The 20324-nt window shown below is 39.8% G+C and overlaps 1 protein-coding gene across 1 annotated transcript in view; it reads left to right on the top strand.

The window, feature by feature from the left end:
* UVRAG (UV radiation resistance associated) overlaps positions 1-20324 on the top strand; it is a 97879-nt gene that overhangs the window by 44402 nt on the left and 33153 nt on the right. The window contains exons 8-12 of the mRNA XM_068930738.1: positions 643-769; positions 1761-1845; positions 2328-2415; positions 3009-3069; positions 4719-4884. Of these exons, the coding sequence (XP_068786839.1) occupies positions 643-769; positions 1761-1845; positions 2328-2415; positions 3009-3069; positions 4719-4884 (527 nt within the window). The remainder of the gene's footprint in view (positions 1-642; positions 770-1760; positions 1846-2327; positions 2416-3008; positions 3070-4718; positions 4885-20324) is intronic.

Below are 20324 nucleotides of genomic sequence, written 5' to 3'. Positions count from 1 at the left end.
AAATATGCAGGAATAAATTTAGAGTAGATATGGGAGATATTCTAAACTTTTAAAGGAAGGTTCCTTCAAATGTAATTACGTGTAATGACGTAATCTATTTCCTGCTCTATGTGCTCTTTCCTTCTGTAGCCTTTCCTCATCACCCTGAAATTGGGAAATGAATATAGTAGCATAGCTCAGATATGCCTTTTTCAGCTCCCTGCTTCAATTCAGTATAGACTCTTCATTGCTCATCTCCCCGCTTGCTACCAAACCCTTTGCCAAGGAATGCTTGCTGTGCTGTTAGCTCTCTGCTATTAGTCTTTTTTTTATCCTTGTCTTGCAAAAGCTTGCTCCCACCTCTCCTCCTGATTTCTGCCTTGGGCCAGGTTGCCTCAGTGAACACAGGAGAGGAGATGCACCCCGTTGAAGGAACAAGTGCTGCAGGACAGAGCTGAATTTCTCTTCTTCCAGAGCAGTAAACTGAGAAGGGTCCTTGGTAATTGATTGCCTGTGGTAATCTATTCAGCTCAGCTTTGATCTTGCAGATGCTATTCTTGTCCTATTTTTCCCCTTCCATTTTATCACCCTTCTTATAGAAAAGATGGAATGTAGAAAAGCTTTTAAAAATTAATTTTCTGTTTTTTTGTCTTTTCCTGATAGAAAAAGGAGAGTGAATGTTTACAGTTGAAGATCCTGGTGCTACGTAATGAGTTGGAGAGGCAGAAGAAGGCCCTGGGTCAAGAAGTAGCCTTATTGCATAAGAAACAAAATAATTTGCATGAAAGAGGTGGGTGTAGAAATATTAATGCTTCTTCTGTTGATATTCATAATCCACTCGTCAGAAGAGTTATAGCCTGCCTTACGGAAGTCGTGATTAAAACAAAGTTGGCGTTTCATTATTTTGATCTCTCTAGTGTGCCTGTGTCTTCCTTTATCTGAAGCTTTCAGCCAGATATAATCTCTTCACCATCTGTGTCATACTGAATTCTTGACAACAATTTCTGGTATCATGTCTCTAGATTATCTTCTTAATATGATACCTGTATAAAGCAATTTTAAATCTGTGCTTGATGAAAATTGTATGAGAGACTCAGAAAAGCCGCAGTGTAATGCAGCGAATGGTGGCGTGATGCAGGCACGTTTTAATGTCATGAGGAATGTTATTGTACCTCTGCTGTTGGTTAGGCTCCCATTTTAAGTTCTAGATAACAACTGTCCTTCTAAATGGCTTAGTATAGAAGTGAAAGTGAGATGCTCAGTTTCCTTCATGTTTTGTTTCACTGGGGAATTGTCCTATGGTAAAATGCTGTGCTTTGTACTACATTGTCCCATTAGAGCTCATGAGCAGCAGAGCTGTGCAGGTGTTTGATCTTGTTGCAGGATGTTTTTGAATATCCCAGCTGAATCCAAAATACATAATTGTTACTAAAGATGAAGTGTTTGCCATTTATTTGATTCTAGCTGTGCAGGTATTTGAGTTACCTTAACTTGAGTTACTTAATTACTCTACTACTAGACACATGAGGGGCGCAAGTGTTAAAGGAGAATGAGGTTTTGTTGGTTGCATTTGGCTGGTGAACGGTGTATAGCGCACGAGGATGGATGTTTCTTCTGCGCTGTTATTTCTCAGTTTGGCAGCATAGCATGGAAAAGGGGCATCTAAGAGTAGTTGGAGGATTAGTGCGAAAATGTATGTCAGTATTTGCTTTTGGAATGTCAGATAATTAAGAAAATACTTGATATTGCCTTTTTTTGGTCTGACTCCTTATATTGTATAGAAAATGCATTTGAGACGGAATACCAGAAGCTTCAAGAGCATAATGAATCCCTGCATGAATTAAAAAAGGAATGCACTGCTAAGAGGTAAAAGGATCCATGATTTTTCCACTTGTCTGTGACTGGGAAGGAAATATAGCCTTATAAATAAGGCATTTGGATGGGACTTGTGTTGCACCAAGTTCTCCATATTGTCACCCTAAAACTACTGTTAAGAAATCTCTCCTATAATTTATTGATGTCTAAAGTGGGAATTAACGATGGTAAGGCTGGAAGAGAAGAAAACAGATGCTCTGTTGCACCTGTAGACTGTGACAGGACTTCTGTTTTGTGGATCACTGCTTTGCGATACTTAATTGTTTTAGTCAAAATATGCCTATAGTATGAGATGCAACCAACCAAAAATGAAAAAATAGCTGTGTCTTCTGTAATTATCCTTGTGAAATTACCTAACTGTCTTAAGGGAGGGTAAATGATATTTGGAAAGATGCGGAAGGATTGCAAGGGTTTGATACGTTTACTTGAAGCTTTGAAGAAACTAATGTTTTTGGGTTCTCTTTTCCCTGAAGAGAACTGTTTTTGAAGACGAATGCCCAGCTGACTATTCGATGCAAGCAATTACTGTCGGAGCTATCCTATATCTACCCTATTGATTTGGTATGTTTCAGATTTTCCAAACAGCCTCAAGAAAGGAATTTTCTGTTTCTTACACTTACAGCAAATGTCTGTTCTCTTCCTGATGAAACATGTTCTCTACTCATGCCGTTTTTCCATCTTTCTTGGATGTGGTACTTGGTTCGCACCTTATGAGGTTTATACTAGTACCTCTCAGTCTCCGTTATAAGCATAGAATGTGTGTGTATATAGCTACAACTTGACGGATGCTTGGTATTTCATATGTAATTATTTAAAGTAAAGCTGACAGTCCATTAGCTAAACTTCAGAAGATTACACAGAAACATTTGTCAAAAGATGGAGCTCCTAAACCCTTTGTATAAGGAGCTGATTAAAATGAAGCTCTTCCTTTTTAAAAAAAATTATATATTTCTATATTATTACTATTTCAGAATTTATTTCTGAATTAAATGTAGAATAAAACACAATCTCAATGTCACTCTGGATTTCATTGAATATTTAGTCCTGCTTAACAAAAATGCTTGCTTTGTTGTCATAGGGTTTTGTGCAAGTTTCTGTTGTCTGGAAATTGTTGTCCCAGTCTCATTTTCTGCTGTTGATTTTTAAATTTACAGAATGATCAAAAGGATTACTTTGTTTGTGGAGTAAAGCTTCCCAATTCTGAAGACTTTCAAGGTATCTGGATATTCTTAATCTAATGCTTACAGTTGACACTGATGTAAACTTGTTTAAGTAAACGGGGCAATAGCTTAGGATGCAAATTTATGATTGGAAAAGATTTAGACTGGAAGATAACTTTGACATTATTTATTCTTAGTTACTAGGTAGCACAAAGGAACTCCCTGTTGATTTTTACAGAAGTACCTCTGTATTTTGAGATTATATAGTAAAAAAGGTTGCCTAGATCTTGATCAGGTGACGTGCAAGGATTGCCATGTAGTTTGCTGTAGTTGCTTGTAAACTTACCAAATAAGTAGCTTGCATAAATATGACTTTAAAGCTACCTCACAGTAATTCCTACCTTGATATGGCAATATTTCACAAGTCAGCTTCTACTGTAACTGTCTACATCATCCTGTTGCAGAAGCACATACGTATGCATGCCTGTGTAACAGTTGTACAGGTAACTGCACGCATGCGTTTATCTACAAATGTTTTTACATGAATTGGAAACTCATTAAAATCCGCTTGTGAATGTCTTGCTCTCAGTAGTTGTTCCGTCTGCCAGGCATGTGGTTTCTCAAGCAAAAACCCATAGTGAAATATCCAACTCGTGTGTATGTGTGTTTTTTTAAAAAAAAAAAAAAAAAAAAAAACCAAATCCTCATGTTGTTAGCATAAGCTAATTATGTATATTGAATGCTGGAATAATGAACGCATGCACTTTAACATGAATTAATTTGACAGTATGACAAAGGTCAGTTTATTGCATTGTTTTACTGATTGTAGTAAGTCTGACAACTCAATTTTGTAGTTCTTGAACGTGCATATTTTGCTGCAGTGGCAGTTTACTGCTGTTAAGTGATTTTAAAAGAATTATTAATTCTTTAGAGTCTTTAGAAATACAGGAAGGAAAGACTTAGCATTCAATTCAGTGAAATATGGAGTGAAACTTGAACAGCAGTTATCTGACTTCAGACTGTTAGAGAACGATACTAAAAAAATCAAGCATCTGCAGTATCAAATACTGTTCTTTGAAGAACAAGTTTGTGGTGCAGATGTGAAACATCTTTTACTGGAACAGCCTTTTAGATGGGTAGAAAAGAAAAGGGTGCCATTTTCAAATCCATATACCATATCTTGTTCTAGAGCTTGCTATGGTTTCATAGATGTTAAAGCGTCATTAAATGCTTCCTGAAAGAGGACCTCAGTTTAGTTGGTTGTCCCCTGACTCTCCCTAATATATAAAGTTATGAAGGAATGCAGCTTTTCTGACTTCAGCAATTTGTCAGCTACATCTAGAGAAATGCAGAAAGCTTAAGACTTGAATTTTGGCTTAGAAATGTTCTTTCACTTCTCCCCTCTCTTCTTCCCCTTTCCTGCCCACCAAACTTTGAGAAGAGTAACTTCTAACTTTGGAAGTGTAAAACTGGAAGAAGGACTTGGCCATCACCTGTTTTGTGTTGCCTTTTAACGTAAGATGGAAATGGTGGTTAGCAAACAATCGTAAAGCAATTTAAATTGTTTCAGATTTAAGTCTGTTAGGCTATAAGCTGTGATAGCTTCATTAGCTTTGTCATGTTTTCATTGTGCAATAAGCATGAACTTTTGAGTTTTCATTGAGATTCAGTTGGTTACATAATGGATTTTTTTATTATTGACAGCAAAAGATGACGGAAGCATTGCTGTTGCCCTGGGCTACACCGCTCATTTGGTTTCAATGATATCGTACTTCTTACAAGTGCCACTCAGGTATCCCATAATTCACAAGGGCTCCAGGTCTACAATCAAAGATAATATCAATGACAAACTGACAGAGAAGGAGCGAGAGTAAGTATGCTATAGAGGTGCTTAGGCACTTTCTTTTAAAAACAAACAAAAAAAGAAACCCACGCAAACAATCTCTCCCTTCTCCCAGACTACTAGTTTTGGGTAGTCTTAAGTGATACGGATTTTGAAGTTAAGTGTTACTGTCTTTAGTAGTTGTAGGATGGCAGTTTCTGGTCTAATTTTAGGTCTGTTTGCAGACATACGCTATTGAGTAGACTTGTAATAATGATATAAAAATGTAAACAGTGTGTTGTAAAGGTAAGTTATGGCTGCCGCTTGGAAAACTTGCCTTTTATGTGTAGCTACTTGTGGGAATAAACTGCAGAAACGAGAAACCAATGTAGCCTTCACTGAGGAGTTACCGCCAGTGCGGCCGCAGTGGTTGATAAACATGACAAAATAAATAGCTTTCTTAGTGTAGGGGATTTTAACCAATTAAACAAGAGTAATGTAAATCAGCTACTAGGACAAGAGGCAAAAACTCTTCATTGAATGTTAAATTGATGTATAAGACCATTTTGTCCTTTAACATGTAGCTAGGCTATTGTGCTACTAGGAAACTATCTTCTTGTCCTTAAATCCACTCTCTGAATGCCTTCCCCAGCCTTTTGGCCCTTTGCCAATTTTCCCACTGTCATTGCACCTGCATGCTCTAATGTGAAAATAATGGCAATTATTGGTTAAGCTTCACTTTGCAGTCTGCAACCACAGAACTCAGAGGAATGCAACACTGACCAGCTGTGGGAAGACAGCTGTTCCACTCTCATTCTGCGTGTGTACTGTGGGCTGAAAAGTCAGGCTTGTGGCACCAGTTGTTATTATTATTATTATTTTTTTAAAGTTCACAGGCAAGACTTGAGAAAGGAGCAAGGGAAATGCTCTTTGTGGCTGAGGGGAATGAATTTGTGGAAAATAGCTATCTATTGTCACGAAGACTGTAACTTTTTGCTGTGCAGGTATATAGTGAAAGCATTTAACGGTATTTCCTAATAGTCCCGGTCCAGATGAAAGGGTCTTTTCATGCTGTGCCTAGTTGAGAGAATTTGGGTCTTTAGAAGTGCCTGTTTGAAGTTCAGTGACTTTGAGCAGGACTGGACAGGGAATTTCCCCTCAGAGTTAAAACTATCACTGCGATCTTGCTGTTTAGACATGATGAAATATGGACTACAATCGCTGTCTTGCAAATGAGTTTTGATACCACTTTAATAACTTGTCCAAACACTCCCTGAGTAATTTAATAGAATATCAGTCTGTTTTGCTTCACTTCAGAGCTCTAAGCATGTGATCATCCTCCTTCCTGTGCATGACTTTCAGGAGGGTAGCAAACTAGAACATTTATATCTGGAAAAGAAATTTCTGAGGAATAGAACTGCCTGTGTGTGGGTGTATAAAGATTAAACCAATTTCCTGTTGTCTGAGACAGATTGGAAGGTCTAGTCCTACAGACTGTAGCTTTCCAAGCCCTCATGACTTAATACTTTATTTCGCAATACATTTCTGAAAAAGGGAGAGTTTAGCTAAGTATATTAGTCCCTATTGGGCCGTTTACCTGTGTTCTGCAAGATTTTCTTCAGGATTAGCTCCTGCCTGAGATATTCTCTTCCCAGGTACTGGAGAGTCAGTCCTACAAACTCCCAAAGGACTTCAGTTGCTATAGAAAAGCTCAAATGTCTTTACTAGTAGTTTTCTTTCTAAACTAATAGCTCATGTTACTTGTCTGCTCCTAACTGAATTGAACAATTAATATGTATTATTAAAATTCTTTATTTCAGTAACTTGTTCTTAAACAGCTTTTCTAACTCCAATGTGAACTATTGAATAATTACAGTGAGGCTTTCGCCATATTCAGTCTTTATTATAATACATGGCATTGTGGTTATTAAGTTAAACATTTTTCTTGGCTTCATACTTTTTTCTGGACTACAAGTTTACTTCTCTGACATCCATGTTAAGAGCTTCTAAAAATTGTGCATCGGAGGATTAGCTGATGTTTTTCACTCAAATAGTTTAAGTATATGTTTGATTTGAATGTTCTGCTACATAGAAATATTACTTAATCATCATTCACGTTGCTGTGCTGTATTTTTTTAAAGCCCTTATTATAAGCCGCTTTATTTTCAGAGCTTTTTTCTGCATGAATAATACGAACACCTTTCAAGTTCTGTTTGGAAATACTTTGTGCACTTCAGATTTGTTTACTTGGCTGATCTGGGCCACTAAGTCTCAAAGTTTTAGTCGAAGTATTCCATTCTGTGTGCTGTTATTACTATTCTATTGCAATTAGAGTCTATAAAAGAAGTAGGAGGCTCTGGTGAGAACTTATCGCTAGTGTCTGGCTCCAAAACTAAAAAAGAATGAGATAGAAAATATCTGACAGTAACATACAACATACAGCGAGCAGGAACCTTAGTGTTTGTAGTCTGTTCAATAACTGTTCCCGTCTTATTTCATAAAAACTTTTTGGCACTATTAAAAGGCTGTAAGTATTCTCCCATAAATCTGCTTTTATGACTTTCTGAACTACCAAGGTAAGGCAAGAGTATCATTTTCATAAGAATCTCATTAATGTGTTTCTCCAGTGCTGCCTTTCAGCATTTCCAGGGTGCATCATGTCTTTAAGAGGAAAGAGTACCATTCTACTAGAAGTTTGAGTCTGAAAGAATCTGATGCAAATGATGGATGTATAACTCCAGAACTTATGTTGCTTGGCAAAGTAGCATATGCTTTTTGCTCCAGTGTCAAACAAACATGCTTGCTGAATAAACCACCTAAATTCCTTGGCACTGTTCTTGAGAAACAGAAGCATAGTGCTTTATTCCGTTCTTGTAAACAAAGCAAGCAATTAAAAACCATATATGATATGTTCCTGGCATTCTTTCATGCCTTGCATTGAATTCTTGTATTAGTTTGTTTCCAGGTTGTTAAAGAGGACAGCTTCCAGTTCACAGCAAAATAAGGAATATTAAGTCTGTAACTAGTTGTGTAATTAATCACTTGTGTTAGCATTGCCATTGTAATATTTGTAGGTAGTCTTTACATGAGGTCTTTTATTTAAATGCTGATATAAGCTGCAGGTTGTGCCAAGTAAAAGCCCACTTTTTGCGAGGTGGAAGCTACTGAATCTTTTGGAATAGTATCAGTCTCCCTGTGCATTTTAATGTGTTGACTCAAAGCTATGCTCAGTTGCAATGTTTAGAATTGAAGTTTCACATAACACTTCTGCAACCTGCCAGGTGAATCTTTTAAGAATAGAATAGTAGTTTCGTCAAACTGCATTAGACAGCTTGCAACTATGTATACTTTCCTAAGAAAATGTTCTTCAGAGGGTTTAATCACCTTTTTAGTACTTATTTATATCTAGACAAGTAAAATGCATGTTTAGAGCAATTGCTTCTGTTGAATTTTTGCATGCTATTTCATACTGTATCTTAAAAAAAAAAAAAAAAAAAAAGTAAGTATCAAGGAACTTCCCTCCTGCTATAGATCTGGGTAATAAGTAATTTGGAAGGGAGAATGGCCTCAAGAAATAATTTCACTAACGTTGTTTCTTTGTAGTGGTAGTAAGTAGATATTGAGTACTGCGTGAAGTCTGGCCTGACCCATGCTTGTGTCCACTTCCTACCAAAACATGTTAAGGGAGGATTAGAAAAGTAACAGTAGTGAAAAGGAATGGTCAATATGAAGTCAATACTTCAGGTTGGGAAAAAATAAAGGGGTAGAGTACATGTTTAATAGGGGTTTTGCATTAAAAAGACAGAAGGAAAACATTCTGGTTTTCTCAAGCACAGATGCTCATATGTGCTCCAGTAACTTGGAATCATCTAATTTCAAAAAGAGGTGCTATTTTTTTATGCACGATATGTTCAGATGTTGAACTTGTTGCCACCTAGTGTTGCAAAAGTCAAATATGTATAAGCTTTAAAAAAACAAAACAAAACCCAAGGAAAACCCAAACCTTAGACAGTAATGGGAGAAAAAACTCTCAAAAGTTGTATCCATGTATACGTGTAACCTAAGAAAGCCCCAAAGCCTCATGTTGATGCCGGGAGCTGGAGGAGGTGTACTTGGGGAAGGGCTGATTGAGCCTTGCTATGTTGTGTGTTGTTGCCTGTACCTTCTCCGATAATTGTGGTTAGAGACATGTTTCTAGGTGGAAAGATCACTTGGAACGAGCTAGTCTTACGGTCTTATGGGTCAGTAATTTCTCCAGTTTGTCTTTCTCCTGTTTTTGGCATTAGCTGACCTAAGATAATAGTAACCTACTCTAAGGATTTCTTGGACTTCTTGTGGTTTTAGAAGTTTTAAGGTCTTTTCTTCCACTCTGCTTGGCCTATACAGCCACCATCAGGCTTAGGGATTCACAAACAGCTGTGATGGCATTGGAGACAACTGTATTCGAAGGCATTCTAACCTTTTTGCAGTTATATTCTGTGGTTTATATAACTTAGGAACCAACCAGGAGACATGAAGTTAAGCATGCTGTCATTTGCATCTTGCCCGAAGGACTTGGCTTTGTCATCGGGCACTGAGAAATCACTGTCATTGTCAGACCTCTTGTCTCGTAACTGAAATTGAACTTCAGAAAAATAAAATGTTAAGGACAGTTAATGATTTTTTTTTTTCCTGGATGAATAGCTGTAAGAGCTTGAATTACAATATAAAGTAACACTGAGCAACAGCTGAAGTGCTTGATAATTTCAAAAAAAAATCTGTGCAAGCTACTTATGTTTTTGATAAAATCACTCTAAGAGCAGGAATATCATAGCTGGAAATAGTAAGTAGTTTCATGATTAGTTTACTTGCCTAGTTGGAATTACTTCTGTTCCAAGTGGTTTCGTAAATTATGCTAATACTTGTCCTGCCTGAACACCTTTTGTTGCCATTAAATATGGGAAACATCTGTTGCGTTCACTAATAGCTGTCTGGTCCACTGTTCCCATAGAAAGCAGGATCAAAATTATATGCTGTGTTTGCAGTCAAAGGCGGTAAGTCTGATCTAGAAGTAATTCTCCAGAAATGATGTCTGTGATGAATTGTACCTCAAGCTGCCTTCTTCTGACGCTCAGCTTTACCATTACTGTAAACTTAAATTGTGCCAGAGGATTTTAATTCAGTCAGTTTTCATATTGATGTTTAGATAGGTGTTCCAAAGTTAGCTATTACGAGCCATGATCACGGAGAGCTGCTGGGGTAGGACTTGCACTCAGACCCTGATTCCAGATCAGGTCCAACCTCTCATCTCACAGAGGCACTGCAGCACTCTGAACGAGCAGTAATTCTCTCCATGCCAAAAGCTGGGGTAAGTGGGAAGTGACAAAGGTATGAATAATAAAAATCGAGTCATCTTTCACTGGATGAGGCAGTCTCCTGCAACTGAAGAGTGCATCAAATGTGAAACACAGATGCTCTTGTCGGATTTTCAGAGTACTCTTGGCTTCCTCAGTGATGTTAAATTATGAATGGATTTGTCTTATGACAACTTCTGTTCAGCTAAATCCAACATGCAAGTGCTGGGCCAAAGAGCTGCAGCACTGTGAGATATGTGGTAAACGTTAAACATATTTACATTGCTTGTTGATTGACCCTTGAATTCAAACCAGCAGAGATAGGTTTACCCTAGTTTGGGATGTTTTTAATTAGTTTAAGGGGCCAAATTTCAGAGGAGATGGAAAAGTTGAGAGTAGGTCAGGACAGGTGTACTTCTAATCTGCACATGTTTAAGCAGCACATTAAATATGCTGGTGTTGCATTCGGGATGCTCATTTGCACTGAAAAGGCACGTTTCAATTGTACAGTGCATATATTTCACAAAGTGCATAAAAACTGGCATATTCATAGCATGATTAAAATAAAGCTTGTATCAAAACCGGTTCTTTTCTTCCATTTCTTCTAAGTGTGAAAAACTGGATTTGCAAATGAAGGGAGCTAAGTGTTGCTGAGCAGGCATATGGGTTACTTTGGAGTGTTTAGAAACTACTTAGTGAATGAGCTTAATCGAAAAGTTGTCCTCTCTGTGTTCCAGCTCCTGTTTCAAGGAACATGCAATCTGAATATCAGAGCTGTAGTAGACCTGTCACAACTGGAGATGGGGACTGCTTTGCGTCTGCTTTGTTGCAAATGACTTATCTGCTCCCACTCTGAAAAATCATGGCGCTAAGCAAGTGAAGAGTAACTTTGCACTGACATACTAACATCTCTCAACCAGAGAGAGAAATCTTTAATCATGTTTGGTACTCTGTCTGAGATGATAAAATGGCAGCTTTGGGAAGAAATTTTGGCAAACTTAAATCAGATGGAGGGAGATGCTTTGTTGAGGAACCTAATAGCTGTCAAAGCAAAGCTGATTCTTTGTGGTAGATTGAGTGCGTGCTCAGTGTCCAACTATATTGCTTAAAGAATGCTTTTTGCCGTGAACTTATCTTGAACTATGTTTTTATGTTCCGCATTCTTGAGGATATTTATCTAGAAAGCAGGCTTATTTTGTTTTTGATCACAGAAATCATCAATGCTTTTTACCTTCATTGGGTTGGCAAATATTACTGTGCATGGATTAAAAACTAAAATGTCCTTTAATAAATTTAGTTACTACTCCCAGAACCACAGGTCTGTAAGCCAGCAGTTTTTGCATGCTCCTGGCCAATCTGAGAAAAGCTGAGCTTGTTTATTGCAGTAGAAGAGGCCACTGATCCCGGACATTTACAGCTGAGAAATGTTTCTGTGAAGAAATGCTAGCCTGCCTTACTCCCATTGGAACACTATACTCCTGATGAGATTATTTTTCAAAACATTACTTCATTTTTCAGTAAGGGGGGACTTGACCTGTATAAAGCGTCTTCTAGTTAAAAATGATCCTTCAATGGCAGGAAGATTTAAAGTTCTGATAGCAAAGTTGTCTGCTTTGTCCTTACAGATAGTACTTGCATTGTGATATCCATCACAGCATGTATGTAGCAAGCCTCAAATTCAAGCTTGAATTCGTGGATATGCACAATCTGCAGAAAACCATCAATATCACTTGTTCCAGAGTTTGCTAACTGTGCTTTTTTAAGTGTCCGAAAGTGTTATTTGCTGAACTAGTAGAATGTTCTTTTTCAAATAAATTAGTGACTGTCTTATTGAGAACTATCTGACTTTCATAGTCTGGGTCTTTGAATGGTTTCTTTTTCTGTATGCAGCCTATACATATTGAAGCTATTGTACATTCTCCGAGAGCAAGGTTGCAACAGTTACACTGAGTAGAAAGATGGCAGTACCTCTGCTTTTGATTATCTTATTGTTGAGCTATTCAGATAGGCATTTTGGAAATATGCTTCATAAAGTTAAACTGCCATTGTGTTTTAGTTTTCCAGTAAACTAATTATCTTTATATTATATAAAGTTTGCATGAAGATATGTTTTTTTTTTTTTCCCTTGGCAGTTTGTATTTTTGTCACCACGTTTGTTTTAAGAGTTTAGCTTTTTTCTCAAGCAGAAACTGAAACCATATAGAAATCAAAACTGAAGTCACTGATTTGTGATTCATATCCATGTTTTAATTTCATATCTAGCAAAGCAAACTGTACACGTCTCAAACTTTCTTCCCCCTACCCCCTGCAATTTTGTTTGATTTCAGCTTTGCATGCCGGATGGGGATCTTATGTTTTTGTTCAACGCTTCTTAAATCTTGATCATTTGTAGACTAGCTAACTGTTCCTTGTAGGCTAGTAGTACTGTAAGGTCAGTTTTGTGGCCTCCACCATCAACTGGTCGCCTGGTATAAAAAGGATCTGCAGTGCTCTGTGTTGCATCTCTGTAATTAAGAAATCTGATGTTGAAGGCAGTTTCTTACTGCTGAGTTTGAGGTGTGCTCCTTCCAACAAAGACTCAGCTGCTTGGGTATGTTACTTAAGACCTGTGCCGGTCTCTGCTCTGAAGCCGCTACAACCTCAGCGCAGCTTATCTGGGAAGGAAATAGGTTTTGAAACTGTCATCTGGTCAGTTTTGGCGCTTTATCTTGCCACGGGAGCACTGCAAATGCTTCAGCTGTGCAGCCAAGGCTTCTTGCACCATGGCCTTCTGGTTGACTGACAGGAGGCTGAAGCACTGGCTACTGTGGTGTCTGGGGCTCTTGAGCAGCCTATTTTTCCTAATATTTGCGTCAGGAAGTGTTCTGGGGAATACGGATCTCCAGTGAGCTTACTGGAGAACGGTAGCCCTTCTCACTTTAGGCTTTCAAGGCTCAGTTTCTGAGCCCTGAGAAAAGTCCTAGCACTGAAATAATGCAAGCTTTTGCCTCTTTATACAACATTCCTTTACAGTGAGCAAACAGGATGTGGTTGGGTTGAAGGGAAAACACTAGCTCCTTCCTCTCTGTCCACCCCAAAAGGGGTGAGGTTGAAATAGCTTCAGCAAACACTTAAACCTAGTTCTTATACAGTCCTCATACTTCAGAGTCATATCAAGCAAGAACTTGTGATTTTTTTCAGGGCATTATCTTATCTAGTTTGGGCTATTTAGTTCTGTCCCCATACAGGGTGTCCTATCAATGGGTTTAAGCCTGAAATTCTTCATTTCCGAAACTGTCCAATTTTTTGGTACTGTTGTGTGAGACAGTGGTTCCCTAGATGTGATGGATGATTCTCTACTATCATACCAGCGACTGTTATAGTTACAGAAATTACATCAGTTCTTTATCTATATAATAGTGAATAATTGGGTTTCAGCTGTGTTCTGCCAAATCTGCCGTACACTCATCTCACTGCAGCCATTCTGCTTACTGTCTATGAAAATAAGAAGTGAAGGAAAAAAGGCATGTCAAGCTTATGTTTGGTGACAAATTCAGTAGATACATTCAGACAGGAAGTAGTTAAAGGTGCAGTACATATGATGTGAAAAGTCAAGTGGTATTGGCATCATATGCTTGATAAACTGCCTTTCTGATGTTTGGTTAACGTATGGGTAAATAAATGTTATCAATGACATGCATTCAGCATCTTTCTAGTTAATTGGACACAGGCTTTTCATTGTGTTCCAAAAGCTTATCCTCAGGGTATGTTCAGGTTTGTCTCATGTGGATTAGCTGAAGTTGCTGTTGGAGAAGATAAAAAGACCAGTAAGTCTGCTCATTCTGCCACCAGAACTACAACTTCAAAAACATTCATAATACTTACGAAAGTGAAGGTTCAATAGTTATTCAATGCTAAGAAACATCCAGTAACAATCTTTAAAGACAAAAATTGTTCATCTTAAACTGATAAATACCTTGCTTTTGTCAAGCTTATGTCTCTGATCACAGAATCACAGAATGGCCAAGGTTGGAAGCAGGGTCCTCTAGAGCATATTTCTCAGGATCATGTCCAGACGGGTTTTGAATATCTCCAGGGAAGGAGACTCCACTACCTCTCTGGGCAACCTGTTCCCGTGCTCTGTCACCCCCTCAGGAAAGTTTCTGCTCATATTCAGACAGACCTGCCTGAGTTTCAGTTTGTACCCATTGCCTCTTGTCCTGTCGCTGGGCACCACGGAGAAGAGTCTGGCCCCATCCTCTTGACACCCTCCACTTCAGATACTTGTACACATTGATGATTCCCCCCCCCCCCCTTAGTCTTCTCTTCCTCCAGGCTAAACAGGCCCAGCTCCCTCAGCCTTTCCTCATAGGAAAGGTGCTCCAGTGCCCTCATCATCTGTGTAGCCCTCCACTGGACTCTCTCCAGTAGCGCCATGTCTCTCTTGTAGTGGGGAGCCCAGAATTGGACACAGTACTCCAGGTGAGGCCTCCCCAGGGCTGAGGAGAGGGGCAGGATCACCTCCCTTGACCTGCTGGCAACACTCTGCCTAATGCAGCCCAGGATCCCCTTGGCCTTCTTGGCCCCAAGGGCACATTGCTGGCTCATGCTCAACTTGTTGTCCACCAGGACTCCCAGGTCCTTCTCTGCAGAGCTGCTTCCCAGCAGGTCAATGCCCAGCCTGTCCTGGTGCCCGGGGTTATTCCTGCCCAGGTGCAGGACCTTGCCCTTGCCTTTGTTGAACTTCCTGAGGTTCCTCTCTGCCCAGCTCTCCAGCCCGTCCAGGTCCCTCGGAATGGCAGCACAGCCCTCTGGTGTGTCAGCCACTCCTTCCAGTTTAGTATCATCAGCAAACTTGCTGAGGGTGCACTCTGTGCCTTCCTCCAGGTCATGGATGAATACGTTGAACAAGACGAGCCAGTACTGCCCCCTGGGGGGGACACTGCTAGCTACAGGCCTCCCACTAGACTTTCCGCCACTGACCACAACCCTCTGAGCTCTGCCATGCAGCTAGTTCTCAATCTGCCTCACTGTCCACTCATCCAGCCCGCGCTTCCTGAGCTTACCTATGAGGATGTGATGGGAGAGAGTGTCCAAAGCCTTGCTGAAGTCCAGGTAGACAGCATCTGTTCCTCTGCTCTCATCTACCCAGCCAGTCATTCCATCAGAGAAGGCTATCATGTTGGGTAAGCATGATTTTGCCCTTTGGTGAATCCATGCTGATGACTACTGATCAGGATAGGCTCTACTCTGTTCACTGAAGTAGATAAAAGCTCTAAAACATATGATGTAATGCTAAAGTAGAGGCAGGTGAAAGCAGTTAGAAGAAACAATTTCTTAAATGTTTGAAATAGTTTGTATTAAAGACAGGTGGTGACAGACAATAAAAATCAGCCACTAATATATTGGTACCTATGTGATTTTTCTGGATACAGACAGAGGAGTTCATAAATCACAAAACTCAATTGTAAAGATATTTGGACTTGAATTCAGAAGAGATACTTGTGGTCTGAAATAAAGGCATGGGATAGGAATCCTATCAGCTTTTCTTAACATTTAACATCTGACTGAACTGAGAGTTCTGTGGTGATGTACAAGTTCATTAAACATTTAAGTTACTGTGAGAACAGCATATTCATACAGGACGATATAAAATTGAGATCTTAATGGCTGGTAAGTACTTATCTAAGGTCAGCTCAAAAAGGTAGGTGAGTGAAGAGAAATTCTTAGTGGTTAGGGTAGAATGATTGACGGTTTCATTATTTGAGTTGTAAGAATGGTGTTCCTAATGCTTAAAGCATAAATTAGACTGATCAGTTTTAGCTATTTTTTCCAAGATTGAATTCTTGTGAAGATTGAATGCTTATGAAGCTGAACAGACCTCTAGTCTGGTCCAGAATCAATAGCTGTGGGAGACATAAGCAAGCCTTAAAAGACCTTTTCTTGTAGTCTGTGTTTTGTTGTTGTTTTCTGGACTTTTTAAATACATCACTGTTACTACAGTGTCTCCAGAACTGCTTAATAACAAACTTTCTGACTGTGCTGTTTTAACAAAACCCCTTGGTTTAGTCCATATGTTCAGAGTTCAGTAAGAGGATGGGAGGGGGGAGAAACAAAGACTTCTCCACAGGGCAAGATAATTCCCCTTCCACCAAAAGTAACCATTACTACTTTAAAAGAAACCAAAAACTGGTTTATCCAACTGTAGGACTCTCACCATGAACTGCAATTATGGAAAAGAAAAATGCTTGCAATTTTTTTCTCTTTACCGTCTACCCCTGGAATTTCTCAAACTTGCTTTCAACAGCACAAATGCAGAGTCGTCTCCATCATGCCTTGAATCATAGAAAATAAAGCTGAAATGAACTTTGCAAAGCAGTTTAGACGTTCTTCTTACCCCCAGGAGAGGGATGAAGTTTAGAGGGAAGTATTGCACGACCCTGTAACTGAGCTGTAGTTATACTGCATGGTCTCAAAGGTAAGTTTAGGTTTCATTGTGCCTGTAGCTTTATGAGTATAAGAAGATCTGCTTGTGTCTGTGAATAAACAGGTAGTTACAGCAACATGGAGCAACAACTGGAGGTCTAATAGGGTACTCTGCACCTTTGAGATGAGGTTACTGCAGAGGCCTGCCTTAGAACCATAGAATTTACTTCCAGAATAAATGGCTTCAATTCCCTGGACAGATGCAGCTGGTAAAAATGCGTATTGACACTCCTATCTGCAGATCCTGTACTGCCCCTAGAGCACAAAAGTTTTCAGATGTGAGCAAGAATACATCTTGAACTGAAAATGGAAATGTGCCTTGGTTTAGCTTAGCTGCAGTGAAAGTAGTGGTAATCGGCATCAATTAGTTGTCTACGTTGACTGGAAATAAATGCATTTTTGGTTTTTTCTTTTTTTTTTTTAAAAGACTTTTAAACCTGAGGTGACCCTTGTCCTGTGTTCTTTGTACCCTTAATGTGATCTACTGTAGTAAGATTATACTTTCACTTTTTAAGTTTCTTAGGCATATAGCTGCATGTTTCTTATGTCTAAGATGTATGCTGCTTGACTGAATGCCATGTTGGAAAAAAATTGTATTAAAGCTGCTTAAGAGTTCTGTTGATGGTGTATGTGGGTACCTGTAAATCTAATATGTTTCAGAATGGTATTTCTTTGTGCAAATATTCAAACTGATGACTTATTTTAAAACTTGTGAAGTGTTGCAAGATCCTCAAAGAATTCAAAATGTAAGTGCGTCTTGATGGCAGGGTGCTGGTTCTGTGTTTTTAACTTGGCCAGAGAGTCTGCCCTGCTTTTTATTTAAAAGGCTGCCTTGGGATTAGTTTCCATCTCAGAGTTACTGTGAACAAAGTATTGTAAGCTTGGTCTTGCCTTTTCCTTTTCATGGGTCTTTTGGGAGGCTTTAATGAGACTTAGGACTCTAGAAACTTTCACATCAGTGTTCGTTTACACTGTAGACCTGATGTTGACGCTCCTCTTAACCACTCCTCTTTTAGGCAAGGCTCTTACCTTTTTCTACTCCCTTTCTCGTGGGCATTTTACAAGGAAATTAGTCTTCCTCTTACTCTGATGCTTGAGTGTAAGTTTTGATTTGGTGTCTCTCTCCCACCTGAGTTTCTTGGGAGCCAATACGTTTGGTCATGTAGATGAGCAAAACTTTAAGCCTTGCCGTACTAACATGTGTTTGCTTACTTACTGCCCTAACGTACTAACATGTGTTTGCTTACTCACTGCCCTAACGTGTTTGCTTACTTATTGCCCATCAGCAAAACCTCCTTGTGTGTAAAACTGAAACTAAGCTTAGCTAGTATACTTCAACAGCCAACGGTTCTTTGTTTTTAAAAGTGCTTAGTGTTTAGTGGCATCCTGTGTTACACACAGGATTTCATGTGAAGAAATAGCCGTTAACTGTTGGGTGCCTCAGTAGAAAAAGGGACTTTCTTGAGTAGTTGTTAATATGCATTGCCTTCTGATTTCCGTGCTGGTCTCCTAGAGTTTAAGCAGGATTGTTCTTCATCCAGCACTTGACCTGTGCTTAGGAAGTGTGGCAGTAATCAGGGGATAGGGTGAAATAAAGCAGCTGATGCTGCTTGTTGGGGTTCAGATTCCAGGTAGAGAGAAGATACCTGTTCTTAGGAACCCCACAAGCAGGGGAGATGGGAAGGGGTAAGGTGGAGGCAGATTAGTTGCCATTTTTATTCCAAGCTCTACTGAAATGAAATTACTTGGAGCTGACTATAAGTGCCTTGTAACCACCTCCATGAATGTTTTTACTGGCTCCCAGGAGAAACAGAAATGAAAAACTCTCTGGGACTGGACAGCTTGGGTCTTAGGGGTATTAGTGTGAACATAAGCCTCGAGTGTGCTTTGTTGCCTATAAGTATGATCTTGTAGTAGCTCACTGTGGAAGAAATTGTTCTGTCATTGTAGTATCACAAGGAGAAGAATAATACTTTTGTCCAAAGCAACATGCCATGAAATAGGAGGTGAGGGGGAGATAAGCTAAGTGTCTGAAAATGTAATGCATGTGTATGTTTTGGAACTTGCTACAGGATTGCCTCTGTTCTTGCTGCTGGGTAACACTTGTCAGCTGATTTGCATCTCAGTGTTTTCCTATGAGGGGGAACACAGATGACTTAAGGGAATCAAAAACAAACAGAAAACCTTTGCATTTGTCACTGTGCTTTGAGATTAAATGGAAAAGCATTAAAGTTGCAAAAGACACGTAAGCTTTTAAGACTTGAGAATCTTCTTTGTTACTTTAGATCTTAAATGCATATATTGAACATCTTGTTAAAATCAGTCCCATGTGCTGTTTGGATCATTCCTATGTAGCGCTCTCCACCTTCTGAATTTGGAGTGAGACGCTTTTAATTTAGCATCTTTGGTATAATTGTGATAGGTCCCAAAGTTGCCTTTCCATATGCCTGTCAGTTTATTCGCTTTATCACTGCTAGTTTGTGCTTTTTCCTCAGTACAGGCTCTTACCATTGCTAACATATATGAGATACCTTGGGTGGAGCAAGAGCAGCACTGATTCTAGAAATGAATGCAGTGGAAACACCTGAGGTGCAGAAAGAACTCCCACTTGTGCTAACTTGTTACAAGTTGTTGAATGTGCTTTTTTTCTCTATCTAAAGTTAATGTTCTCTGAACTAAAATCATACTTTGAACTGCAAGGACATACTTTGAACTGCACAGCGTGGAAGCTGTTTTCCTAATTACTGCATGCTGCTACGGTAGCTTTGCCAGGACAGTATCACAGGGACCACAGAATAGTTGAGGCTGGAAAGGACATCTAGAGATCATCTAGTCCAGCCCTCTTGCTCAGAGCAGGGTCAACTACAGCAGATTGCTCAGGACAGTGTCCAGTCAGGGTTTGAATATGCCAAGGATGGAGACATGGTAACCTTTCTGGGCAACCTGCTCCAGTGTTTGACCACCCAGTAAGAGGTAAAAAGTAAGAGGTTTTTTCTTATGTTAAGCAGAATTTCCTATATTTCAGTTTGTGCCCATTGCCTCTTGTCTTTTCACTGAGTACCACTGAGAAGAGTGTGGCTTCATCTTCTCTAATCCCATCTGTCAAGTGTATATATACATTCAGGTTCCCCTGAGTCTTCTCTTCTCCAGGCTAAACAATCCCAGAATAGGGAGAAATGCTCCAGTCCCCTCATCGTCTTTGTAGCCCTTTGCTGGACTCCCTCCAGTAGTGCCATGGCTCTCTTGGACTGGGGAGCCCAGGACACTACTCCAGGTGAGGCCTCCCCAGGGCTGAGGAGAGGGGCAGGATCACCTCCCTCGACCTGCTGGCAACACTCTGCCTAATGCAGCCCAGGATCCCATTGGCCGCCTTGGCCCCAAGGGCACACTGCTGGCTCATGCTCAACTTGTTGTCCACCAGGACTCCCAGGTCCTTCTCTGCAGAGCTGCTTCCCAGCAGGTCAACGCCCAGCCTGTCCTGGTGCCCGGGGTTATTCCTGCCCAGGTGCAGGATCCTGCCCTTGCCTTTGTTGAACTTCCTGAGGTTCCTCTCTGCCCAGCTCTCCAGCCCGTCCAGGTCCCACACAGCCTTCTGGCTAGTGTGTTTTCCCTCCCTCACTCCCTCCCAAATATCAGTTTTGTTCTTTTTGATTAATCTTAGAGCAAGGGTCAATGTTTCATGCTTTAAAG

Source organism: Struthio camelus, chromosome 1 (assembly GCF_040807025.1).
Source record: "Struthio camelus isolate bStrCam1 chromosome 1, bStrCam1.hap1, whole genome shotgun sequence".
In the NCBI taxonomy this organism is placed as follows: domain Eukaryota; kingdom Metazoa; phylum Chordata; class Aves; order Struthioniformes; family Struthionidae; genus Struthio; species Struthio camelus.
Note: the sequence above shows the minus strand (reverse complement) of the source record. Positions and strands in the feature narration are given on the sequence as shown.